We start from the raw sequence: 12605 nt of genomic DNA, 5'->3' as shown, positions 1-12605 counted from the left end.
TGTTTTATCTTCAAGTTCTTTAATCAACACTTTAGTCATCTCCTTCAATGCCTTCTAAGCACTGACTTATTACCTGGGTTATGGAGGGAATTCCATTTTGACTAACATTTCCTTACTATCCTAATGCAGATGTCTCTCGTCTTGTATATTTATTTTTTAAACTTGCCTTATGATCGGTAGCAGTTTCCAGCACTATTTCACTTTTGCTTGTATATTTTGCCCAGAACAGAGCAAATATCTCCCTTAAGACTCTATCAGTAGCCAGTAGATGAGAAACCTATGGGTCTTTGTACATTTTAAGTGTATTAAGCACCTTTAAATGAACATTGTTAATTTACTTTATTGTTAAAAAATCAGACAGACCCATTTCCATAGGAAAAGTGCTTTACTATACATGCAATAAGAACACCTGTTAGCTGAGTTGGAGAGAATAATACAAGAGGTCCCCACTTTTGGCAATGTGTCTCCTCCTGTCATTCTCAATTTGACTTCTGTGGCTCAATGGCCAACCTAACCCCACAATAATTACTTATTCTATATAAGCATAGGCATACACATATCATCATCAGATGTAGCCAAATTAATCAGATGAATTCAGTAGTTGATAAGCCCAATGTGGAAAACAAAAGCCAGTTTTAAGAAGACTGGGAATATGTGCCTCCTCTGACTCCACTGACTACCAGGCTAAAAATGGATTCAGTCTGCACTTTTTTGGCATATTGGCCATCTGGCACTTGGGTTGACTATAATGCACTAAAATATTTTATTGTGTTTTTGGTAACACATATATACTTTGAAACATATTATGTTGGGTTTTCAAGCACTTCAGATCCATTATTTAAAGGACATGTGTTGGTTACATGTCTCAGGTGCTCTAGTCTCTAGTTTCAGATGCACTGTACACAGGATTTTTTTTATGCAAGTTTCCTATTGTGAACGTATTAAAAAATGAGATTGGCGTGGAAGACTGTATATACGGTATGTATGCAGCATTCTTCCCAAACTTCTGGAACTTCTGTTTGCTACTTCATAGTCATTTGCACAAAACAGAAGACACACTCTTCTTACAAGGGGCAATAACATTGGAAAATTAGGCTGGTAGCACTTTCTGAGACAGTCACAGAATAACAGGAAGACCAGAATATGTTTTAATCTAAGGACCAGGAGTGGTGCTAAGAAACCACATTTTTTAGAAATGGCTGCATGTTTTAGATATGGTAGCTCAGACTCTAGCTAATGGGCCCAGCTGCATGTTTTAAGGTTCCAAGTGAGATGATTTTTGCCAAATTTAGCCTATTAAAGTTGGAATTAGAAACTGTTGTATATATGTGGGCCCTTTGACATATGTGGTACTAGTTGGCTGATTAAACTCTGGGAAAGGATTAATCATGTGGGTGGAATTTTCCTAGCCAAGTACTATTATCACCCTGACTTAGAACCAGCACTGTAGGCCAGTAATAAGGCATATGAATGCCTTTTATCATTCTGTTGGTGTTAATCATCTGGTGTCTATAGGTATTTTAATTCTGAGGCAACATGGTCAACTTCTTCTGTATATATAAGCATACTTAAACATGAAAAGTCTGCTTGCAGGCAAACTGGGCTAACACCTTTCTGAATACTCCTACTAAAGCCTTATACTCAATGGGCCCCCCCACCAGAACATATCAGATGTCAATCAGGTGCTGGTTTTCCAGCATGCTCGTTTGATAGAAGCTGGTCGTGAAACCGACTTTTGTCAGACAAGGAGCTGTACACACGGGCCAAAAATTGGTGGGTAACTATTTGAAATGACTATTTTCAGACAATTTGGCCCATGTGTACCTAGTATTGGCTTACATTTCCCTGTAATATGAGCGGGGGCTAGGAAGTTATTGTTTACTATAATTAACCCTATCTGTACTGTGCTGGCAGAATTCATAATCAGCTCTAATCTAGGTTTGAACACTATCTATCCTAACAAAAGGTTAAAGATCTAGAAGCTTCTTGCATTGTATGTTAATCAGGGAAAACTCAAAGTTTCCACGGTCTGTAAAATTGTTCAGAATAGCTTGCAGTCAGCCCAGAGACCTGCTCCAAACAAATCCAAAAGGTAAGAAGTATTTTTTTTTTTTTTTATTGTTTTTGGTATGCTGTAGGGATAATACCATAACACATAACAAATATATAGGTGGGTTTTCTGGGTTGACTGAAAAAGTGGAATGCACTTCAGAGCCTACTTTTTGAGGGACACAAGCTTAGAATTGTTATAAACCAGGCTGCTCACAATATCAAAGGGGTTACGTGTCGCATCAAGAGATTAGCTAATCTCCTCTAATTGAAGATTCCTTGAGGATGTAAAATGGTAAAATGCATGCTAAATGCAAGTATGACAAATGCTTGATTACATGGATAATAATATGATTTTTGTAACTTTGCTTGATAATGGGACCCTGTAACTGTGCGAAGAATACTTAAATTGATACCGTGCATTTGTATTTTATTTCATCTTGTAAAATGCAAAGTTTGATTTAATTTATAACACAAATGATTTACTCAGAATAGTGAAAACATTTGTAAAAGTATACAACAGAAATATGCATGATAGTAAAATTAGAAAAATATTTTAAGAAATATTACTAGTTCGCTAACTTTTGGGTAGATAGTGATAGGGTGACACACCCACAACTTCTCATGTCTCACAGCAAAACTAGTAGCAACGTTTCTGCACCTGATTTCTAGGGTCCCTGTTACATTACCTTTATGTGAAGGTCTTTATATAGCACCAACAGTTTGCACAGTGCTTTACAGGATAAAGGGAGATAGTATGATCACAATACAGTTCAATACAGAAGGAATAGGAGGAGAAGAGTAAGAATAGGATTGTAAGCTCAAATAGCTTGCAATCTAAAGAGGGGAAGGGTGCAAAATGTAGCTGCGGGAGATAATCTGATAGAGGTGGCTGAAATACAATTTTTTGGTGGAGGTGGGGTAGGCTTTCCTTAATAAATGTGTTTTCAAGGATCGCCTAAAGGCACACAGGGTAGGAGTTAACCGGACAAACTGGAGTAGAGAGTTCCAGAGGATGGAAGAGGTTCAGGAGATGAACATGAGGTGAGCATGCTAGGAGGTTACAAGGGAGATAGAGCCCAAGATGTCTTGGGAGGAGCAGACAGGATGTTTTTGGGCAATATCTGCAGATAAGGTTGGTGATGTAGCTGGGGAAGTGTTGTGGATGGCTTTGTATATTGTGGTTAATGTTTTGAATATTTGACTAGTGGAAGCCATAGAAGGGCAGCAGCCATGGATTGGTTAATAAGGTGTATAAGTCTAGCTAAAGCATTAATGATAGACTGAGTGTGTAAAGGTCGGTCAGTGAGGAGGAAGTTGCAGTAGTCAAAACAGGAGATAACTTTGGAGTGAATAAGTTGTTTTGTATTGTTGTTAAGGCGGCAAGATTTAGCCAGTGATTGGATGTGGGGCCTTAAGGATAGGTCAGAGTCTAGCATTACACCTAATACCCTGGTGTCTGTGGAGGAACTAATAATTGTGCAATTGTGTTAAATGCTCATACTCATGAGGGAGGGATCAGGAAGAGGAAATTTTACAAGCTCAGTTCTAGGGCCCCTACCCATGGGGCGGGCTCCATTGAAGTCTGCCTGTTCAGTGGCAAATCAGTCCGTAGATCCCCGCTGAGCAGGCGGATAGCTGGCCCATGCCCACTCCACATATGCAGAGCAGACACAACCCGCTCTCCTCTATGTGCGTTCCAATGTAAATAGGCCGCTTGTCCTTTTACACCTGGCTGCCATCTGATCCGCTAGATAGATGGGGAATGGATGCCTATCTGTCTGTTTTTAGCAGACAGGATCAGGTCGGATGTCGGTGGGTGTCAATGGACACATCTCGGTTGATCAATCCGCCCGTGTAAAAGAGCCATTTGATAGATCGAGTTTGAGGAAATGATGTGACATCAATACTGATATGTCACTCAGTAAATTTGTGATTTGTGAGAAGATTGAGGGGGTGAGCTGGGGAGTAGAGAGATAGATCTGGCTGTCGTCAGCATAGATGCGGTTTTGGAAGTTGTGGGTGGGAGGTTTTTATCTGGCACAGGGAGGGGGTGTAGAGAGAGAATAGATGGTCCCAAGGAAAGAGCCCTAGGGGTTCTCTAACAGAAAGAGGAAGAGGAGCAGAGGCAGTAAAGTTGTATGTGATACTGAAGGTACGCAGAGGTAGGTAGGAGGAGAACCAGGAAATAGCAGGTCGGTTGGAGGAGAAAGCAGAACACTGGATATCAAACAATGTATTTTATCAACCCATCATGTTTTTGAAATAATTGGCAATCTCTTGGGCAGTAAGTAAGTTTGTGGGTGGAGGTAGTGGGTGGTGAAGTAGAGAATTAAGGGTAGAAAAGAGTTCATGAGGATTGGATGAGAGGGTTTTGATGAGATGGTTTATTTAGTAGTGTGGAGGCAGGAGTTGTATTTGAGAAGGAAAGATTTGTAGAGGGTGAATTCTTGCAGGGATTTAGATTTATGCCATACTTTTTCAAGAGCACAGCTATGTTTTTTGAGACTTCTGGTGTCATTTGTTTGCAGGGTTGTAGCAGGTGAGGCCTGGTTCTGCAGAGAGAACAATGAGTAAATTGTTGTAGACAGAATGGCCAGGTCTGGGCAGGACAGGGGTGCAATTTTGCCATAAAGGCAGTCAGTAGCAGAGCGAAGATGGGAAAAGTTGAGGTGGCAAAGATTTCTATAGGTAACTTTGCTGGTTGGAGGCATAGGAGGTTGGAGACAGGGAGAGTGTGAAATTGATAAGGTTGTATTCAGAGAGAGAAAAATGAGTTTTAGAGAGGTTGCAGGAAGTGCAGAGGTGGGAGAATACAAAATGGAGTGTGTTGCCATTGGAGTGAGTGGCAGTTGGTGTCCAATGAGTTAAAATTCATCAAGAAAGAATGACAGCGGTCCAGGAGGCTGCTAAATGTCTGCAATCCTCAGAGAAACTGGAGAAAAAAGACAGACACGGTGCACGTCAAAAGAGCAGAATGATAAAGTGAAAGGTGTAGGAAAAACCTGGAAGGTGCCTTGTGGGGAAAGGAGAAGTCCAATGCCAGCTCTTTTTCATCCACTGTGTATGGATGAGTGTGTCCAATGAAGGCCACCATGGAAGAGGGCAGCTAGAGAGGCAGAGTCAAATTCCTGGAATCAGGTTTCAGTAACAGCAAGCAGGTTGCAGAGGTTGAAGAGGAAAAGGTCTCCTTTTATTTTATATTACAGACATCCAACATAAAGATTAAGACTCTATGGCATAATTGACAGATTTAGGAAAGGGTGGGAACATCCACTGGAATTTCCAAGAAAGGAAAGGACCGTTGTCCTAGGTTAACCTATGAAGCTGACTGATGGTCCGTCGTGCATACACACCATCAGTTAAAAAAAACGATTGTGTCAGAACGCGGTGACGTAAAACACAACGACGTGCTGAAAAAAACGAAGTTCAATGCTTCCAATAATGCGTCGACTTGATTCTGAGCATGCATGGATTTTTAACCGATAGTTGTGCGTACTAACGATCGGTTTTGACCTATCGGTTACCAATCCATAGGTTAAATTTTAAAGCAAGTTCTCTATTTTTTAACCTAAGGTTAAATGACCTATGGGGCCTACACACGATCGGTTTGGACTGATGAAACCGGTCCTTCAGACTGTTGTCCTCTGGTTAACCTATCGTGTGTACGAGGCCTAAATGAAAGTGTCAGTGGACCGACCTCTTTAACTTTAAGTCTTAAGAACACAAAGTCATTGATGTGTACAATAATAATAACATTTCTTTTGCAATATATTTCAATTTGGGTCTAGTTTTTTATGTATTTTTTCTTTCTTTACAGCCTACACAGCCTCTGGCACATCACAAGCCAACCGATATGTGGGACTAAGCCCTAGAGATCCAGCCTTCCTACACCAGCAACAGGTGGGCTGTTTTCATATCAGGTGTAATGATTCTGAGATGCCTGGGATAGTGTCATAGAAGCCTGCATGCTGCCACTCATAGCTTGAATTTAAATTAGATCCCACTGTTCTCTGATCATGACTAGGCACGCCAAATCTCAACACATTTAATTGAAATGTGGCATCATGAAAAAAGTTTCCCTTAGGGAAACTAACCAGCTTATATTATTTGTTTATTGTAAGCAAAAGTCACACAGAAATCATTTTTATATTATACTTTTCTTTTTTCAAAACCACGCAAATTTAATAATAACATGTGCCCAAAATGCATTACAAGGAGTTGTAGCTATTAATTAGCTATATATATTATTACACACGTGGGCAGACCTTGCAAAACGTAAATACCATATGAGGTTATTTTCAACTGACTGAAACAGCGGTGTATCTTAGGAAATGTTTTTGTGTACTTGTGTGGTAGGAGTTGAACTGTACATATATTATACAACCCATTGTATTTTAAAGGGAACTCTGTGCTCTCTGGGCCAGATCCACATAGAAATGGATAGGCGCAGCGTATCAGAGATACGCTACGCCGCTGTACCTTACCTGGCGTTCTTTCAAATCCTCAAAGATTTTGCGCCGTAAGTTACGGCGGCGTAGTGTATTTCTGGCGGTGGAATTCAAATCGGCGATTAGGGGGCGTGATTCATTTAAATGAAGCGTGTCCCCGCGCCGAATGAACTGCGCATGCTCCGTTTCGAAATTTCCCGCCGTGCATTGCGCGAAATGACGTCGCAACAACGTCATTTTTTAAACTTAGACGTGACTTACGTCCATCCCGATTCACGGACGACTTACGCAAAAAAAAGAAAAAATTCAAATTTCGACGCGGGAACGACGGCCATACTTAACATGGCAAATCTAACTATACGCCGCAAAATACCAGCTTTAACTATATGCCGGAAAAAGCTAGAGTCGACGTAAAAGAATGCGACGGCCGCGCGTACGTTCGTGGATCGTCGGAAAAAGCACATTTGCATACCCGACGCGGAAAACGATGCGAACGCCACCCAGCGGATGCCGAAGTATTGCATCTACGATCCGAAGGCGTATGAAGCCGTACACCTGTCGGATCAAACCCAGATGCCGTCGTATCTTGGTTTGAGGATTCAAACTAAAGATACGACGCGGGTAATTTGAAAGTACGCCGGCGTATCAGCCGGCGTACTCTCTCTCTGGATCTGGCCCTCTGTTTTCTTTGCTATTGTAAGTTATCTTTCCTTTTCATAATTTATTTTACAAGTTGTGATGATAAAGTTGCAGGATGGTATCACACATACAGTTGAGGAAGGTCAAAAGTGAGCATGCACTTCCACTGAATTATGTGTTTCAGTAGAGCAAGGATTCGTTTTTTAACTATTTCTAAAATTAAACAGCTATATAGACGTAAATTGCATTTCTTACTTCATATTTTGAGATGAATAGATAACATTTGTAAAACTTTCTTTTACTGACAACCAGATTCAATTTACAGACACCAGTGATCAGTGGAGGTTTAAATCTAGTTAGTAGCTATATCCAAAAATCATTTACACTTACATAAACATTGTACTTGGTTACCTACCCATGGGCAACAGTAACATTTTCTTTCATTCAATCCATACTTGATAACACAACTTTGGCAATGCTATGTGTTTGCTTTCAGCCTTGGAAATTTATTTTCATGTGGATACATGAACAGCTGATTTTAGGTCATTTACCTATTTAAGCATTTTTAAAACCGTGTTGTCAAATCAGTTTTCTAACAACTTAATGTGACTTCTAGCTTAAGATGGTTGTAAATCCTTACATATACCCAGTGAAGTGATTAGCCTCAGGTCATACGCAGAGATTAAACACATCCCCCTTCACGCGTTTTACCTGATTATCTGTAGTCTTCACTTCTCTACATCCGTTCAAAGTGCAGAATTTGTACAGCTTGGCTGGTCTTTCAGAAAGCAGGGGACTGGGTGTTAAAGTTACACCCTGCACACCTCAATGAGGAGAGCTGAGAGCTAATTAAAGGTAAGGGACACATCCCCTTCACACAAACACACAGGAATAGAGCTGAGGCTGTCAATCACAGGCCGTGTGCTAGAGATCCCCCCCCTGTTACCTCTTTACCTCTTGGTGTCAGGAAAACTTGGCAGGAGTGTTGTGCTTGGCTGTTAGCAGAGGAATGAGGCAGGAGAGAGAAATTACACTTACTGCTGTGGTTTGAGTACACACTATAGAGCGATATTTCTGTCTGAGTTTTACAAACACTTTAAAGATGGCCATAAAAGGTACTTTTTTTCATTCAGCTTTCAGGCTGATTGAAAAAAATTAACAGGTTCTTCCATCCACACAAACAAGGTGGATAGAGGAATCCCCCCTGCTGGGACATTGTATTCTGATAGCAGGAATCTCCGCTGTCAGAATACACTGATCAGAGACTGCAGCTGCTTGATTGCTGCCACTGATCAAAAAATGTTTTCCAGCTTGTCTGTTTATCAGAAGTCAATCTAATAAACGACTTCTGTTGAACAGGGATAGCCACACACTGATTGAAATTCAGCTGGTCCCTGCTGAACCAGATACATTTCAATCTGTCTATGGCCAGCTTAATGTGAACTTGACTAGGTCTAGGTAACTATACCTGCCCCTGTCTTCAAATCCATTCTTATGATTGTGTACAGCAAGGGTGTACGTTCTAGAGTCCTCAATGTTAAATGCTGAAGTCTATACTACCTATAGAGGCTTTGGCTTTTCTCTTTTGAATGACAAGGGGCATGATTATTCATGACTTGAAGTAGTGGCCCTCTGTGCAGCCTGGACTCAGGATCCCAGGGGCTTCAAAGAGACAAAGGAATCCTGCATTCAGTACTATTTTACCTTTGGGCACTTTTTAGGACAAGTCAGGTTTACTTCTATTGGCTTCTGCTCTGCTGCTCAAGCCCCTAATAAAACTATCTGTATACTGGCCACATGCAATCTAATTTTGTTGATTTTTTTCAGTATTTACATGCAGGACATGGTATTTCACAAACGGGACAGTTATAGTCTGTAACACTTCCAGGGGTGCTTGAGTAGTTGCAGTAACTTTTTGCAAATATTAACCACCATTATACTATCATTGCTTATATTTTAACCAAATAATACAGTTTTTAATACGTTAAATAAAGTATTTTATGCAGTAGTCTTTCCTAACCACTATAAAGTCACTACAAACACCACTTTCAATCACAGGCAGCTTTAAAACTGCAGTGTAGTTGTAGGGAGGTCATGCTGCACATTTTGGAGCTGTCAATTATCAGTAGCAGCTGCTGGGTCATGTGCTTAGCAGCTCTTGGGCTTCTGATCCTGCTGTGGAATACTGTACACTGTAAATGTACCCTGTATCACAATATAAGCACAGTACTTGAGGCTATCATCCCATCCCATAGTTATGTTAAACATAAAAGGCAGGAGGTGAAAGGCAACCACTTCCTCTTACATGACAGAGTTTAGTGTAAACATGGCCAGCATTCAGGAATGTCAGGGGAGTGATGTGTAGAAAGTAGGCTGAGCTTAATGTCAGAGAGAAGCTCTGATGAAAATGGTTATTCACCAGGCTGTACAGTTTGGGCTTCAGCACAATATGTGACAGCATGCTTATCCCCTGATAGGAGATTAGAGGTGCAGTAGGTATAAGATATAAAGTCTGTATCCTCTGAGTGTATAAGGGTGCCTAGCGGCACTGGCTGAATGTATTCTTTCCAAGCACATTTCTGTATGTTCCAAACTCACCACTGGCCAATTCTGTAGGCTGCAGCACATTATACATACCACTGGAACTTCTGCATTTCACCCTAAAGAATGGCCACATTTTGTTGCTAGTTTGCACTTATTGCAATCAAATACTAAAGCAAGTGTACACAGTGTCAATCATTATATTCTTTCATCCATATACATTGTGATGGTATGTTAAAAGGGAATACAGCTTGCATAGAAAAACAGGTTTTGATTTTGAACTTAACCTCACTGCTACTTTTTGTAAAATCACACTCAACTTAGCGGACAATAGGCTCAATGCAAAATCTCTAATGTATGTATTGGTATCAGCTATCATTGCTCAAAATAATGGTCTTTATGGCAAATAAGGAATGTAATACTTAGCCAATTTGAGCTTTCTGTTGGTCCTGTTTAGGATTCATATATGGGGTTGTGCTAACTATCTAAAAGTAGCTTTGGAAAAATTACTGGGAAAGGTGAATGCAACACCATAGGGCATACTACCATCACTCCCACCAAATCCAGAAGAGTCTATAGAGGCCATACATGGCACTTTGTATACAAAGCAGTTATTGTTTCACAAGTTGTACTTGCCCTCAAATGTTAATGTCATTTTACACCTCCTATATGTTATCTGCTGAACTGGCTGGCTGCTGGTTTTATTTTCAAAACCTAGATTATAATAATATCTAGCTTATTTTATCGCAGAATTACTTCTAGCTTTACCAGTTACAGAGATTACAGAAAAAAACGTAGTATTTCAGTTGTACAGACAATTTGAGTTATAACCTTTGAGAAGCCTAATTTTTCCCTGGATCAATAATGACATTGAAACTCAGTATAACTCTTGCAGCACTAATATCAGTGTCACTTTAGGTGCTCATTATTTAAGACTGGACACTTCTATTCTGTATGGTAATGTTATACCCAATAATGGGATTGTTGCAGCAATAACTTTATCACATTGTTTCAGTAAGTGAAGGATTCCTGTTACAATTATTATTCTTTACTTTCTGATCTTGACAAGATAACTAGTTGAATTATCTTACTTCTGTGCATGTATTTTTTTAAGGATCTGGGTTGTCACATGCTAAGGATTTATTTGCACACGTTTTTTATTTCATTATTTTGCAACATAAGACATTCAAGATGTCTAGCTCCATATTCCTATTTTCCCATTACACCAATTCTTCTTGTGTTTTTCTACCATTTGGGCTCCGCATACTGAGTGTTCACAAAAGTGCTTGCCCCACTTCTGGTTCTTCTATGAGCTCAGAGCATTATTGTCACAGGTTACTTGGATTACATCTTGCTGAAGGCCTCCTCAGCCAGGACCTTGTCTATAAACATCCAAAAAATTATCCAGTTCCTTTAACCTTTAGCTGGCTAAGCAACTTTCCAAAGTCTACACTTGAGCCCTCACACTGTCTGGACTACCTAGGTCTAATCTTGGATACAGCACAAGCCAGAATCGTTCTCCCTCAGAAGAAAAGTGCCACCCCAAGATCAAACCCTCAGACCAAAATGACATCCCTCAATTTGATTCTGCATGATGGTTCTGGGCATTATGGTGGCCGCCTTTGAGGCAGTTACCTTTGTCCACTTTCACTCCAGATTTATTTGATCCAACATCCTAAAGATGTTGAACAAGCAGATCCAATGTCTTGATCGCTCAATGCTTCTGTCCAATCAAGCAAAGTTCTCCAAATCCTGCCCTGGAAATAGGAATGTCTTTTAATTTCCAATATGTTTTATTACATTTCAAAGTAAACATACAATACAAGGTAGCTCTTAGTTCCAATCAATTAATCCATATCATGCAGTATATGCATAGTAACTAATATACAGATGAAACAAATGCTAGAAGTTATAGAAAAAGAAACAAAAATTTGTGAACCCCATTATCCATAGAAATATAAAGTTTATTGGTCTCCTATGACCCATGAGGCCCAGGGATAATTTAAGGTAATTCTGGACCAGGGGAAGCCACCTCAGCCAGATATTCTACGGTGTGGGCCCAGCTTCTCTCAAAGAAATTAATTTTCTTCACAAGACTTGGAACATGGTAATGACAAATGTGAGTCGTGCAGACTGGGGTGGAGTTTACAACTCCATCACTGTTTAAAGGACATAGACCCCACCTTAGTCAAAACTATCCATCAACATTCTGGAACTGAGAGCTATTGTCTCTACAACAATGGACTGACTCTTCGTGAGGTTGCCTAGTCAGAGAATAATCAGATAGTGCCTTAAATAAATCATCAAGAGGCCAACCATCTGCACATGAGCACCCTCACTAGAAAATGTTCTGCCTTATAAATCTTCCTTCAGAAACCCTTTGCCTTGCATTCCCTTATCCTGACATTTGTCAGGAAATTGCTCATATTGTTCCCCTATTTTGAACTTGTTTTCACCTTCTCAACCTGATGTTCTTTGCTAGTCAGACCTCCCCCCGCCCTTGTATCAATTAGAGATATTCCTTTGGAAGACCTCACTTTTAGGTTGCTTTTTTGGTTGCCATTGCACTTGTTAGGCGAGTTAGCAGTGCTCTCTTGTAAAAATATTTTTTGTTTTGTTTTGCACAGGGACAAGGAGGCAAAAACTTTCTGTCTACCTATGGAAGTCTTATCTTTCCACCTCAATCATCCATCCCTACCATCCTTCCTGCCCTAAAACATTACAAGGAAATTACCCTACATTGTTTGCATGTGGACAGGGCTTCAGAGTCTACTTGATGGCCATGACCTTTTTTTGCAAAACGGTATACCTTTTCTGCCTGGATGTTCTTATCAAGGACTCCCTGCTTTCTACTCACCATTGCCAGGTGGATTGGAAAGCTCATATTCAGGGCCACTGCATTTGAGGCAAAGGTTCCTTCTCATC

At 40.3% G+C, this 12605-nt stretch overlaps 1 protein-coding gene across 6 annotated transcripts in view; it reads left to right on the top strand.

Annotated features, from left to right (window-relative positions):
* The window catches only part of NFIB (nuclear factor I B), a 288819-nt gene that overhangs the window by 240025 nt on the left and 36189 nt on the right, over positions 1 to 12605 (top strand). For all 6 annotated transcript variants that reach the window (XM_040358479.1, XM_040358473.1, XM_040358481.1 and 3 more), the window contains one exon: positions 5870 to 5952. In XM_040358479.1, the coding sequence (XP_040214413.1) occupies positions 5870 to 5952 (83 nt within the window). The remainder of the gene's footprint in view (positions 1 to 5869; positions 5953 to 12605) is intronic.

This window comes from Rana temporaria, chromosome 1 (genome assembly GCF_905171775.1).
Source record: "Rana temporaria chromosome 1, aRanTem1.1, whole genome shotgun sequence".
NCBI lineage: Eukaryota > Metazoa > Chordata > Amphibia > Anura > Ranidae > Rana > Rana temporaria.
This window is presented reverse-complemented; position numbering and strand designations above follow the sequence as displayed.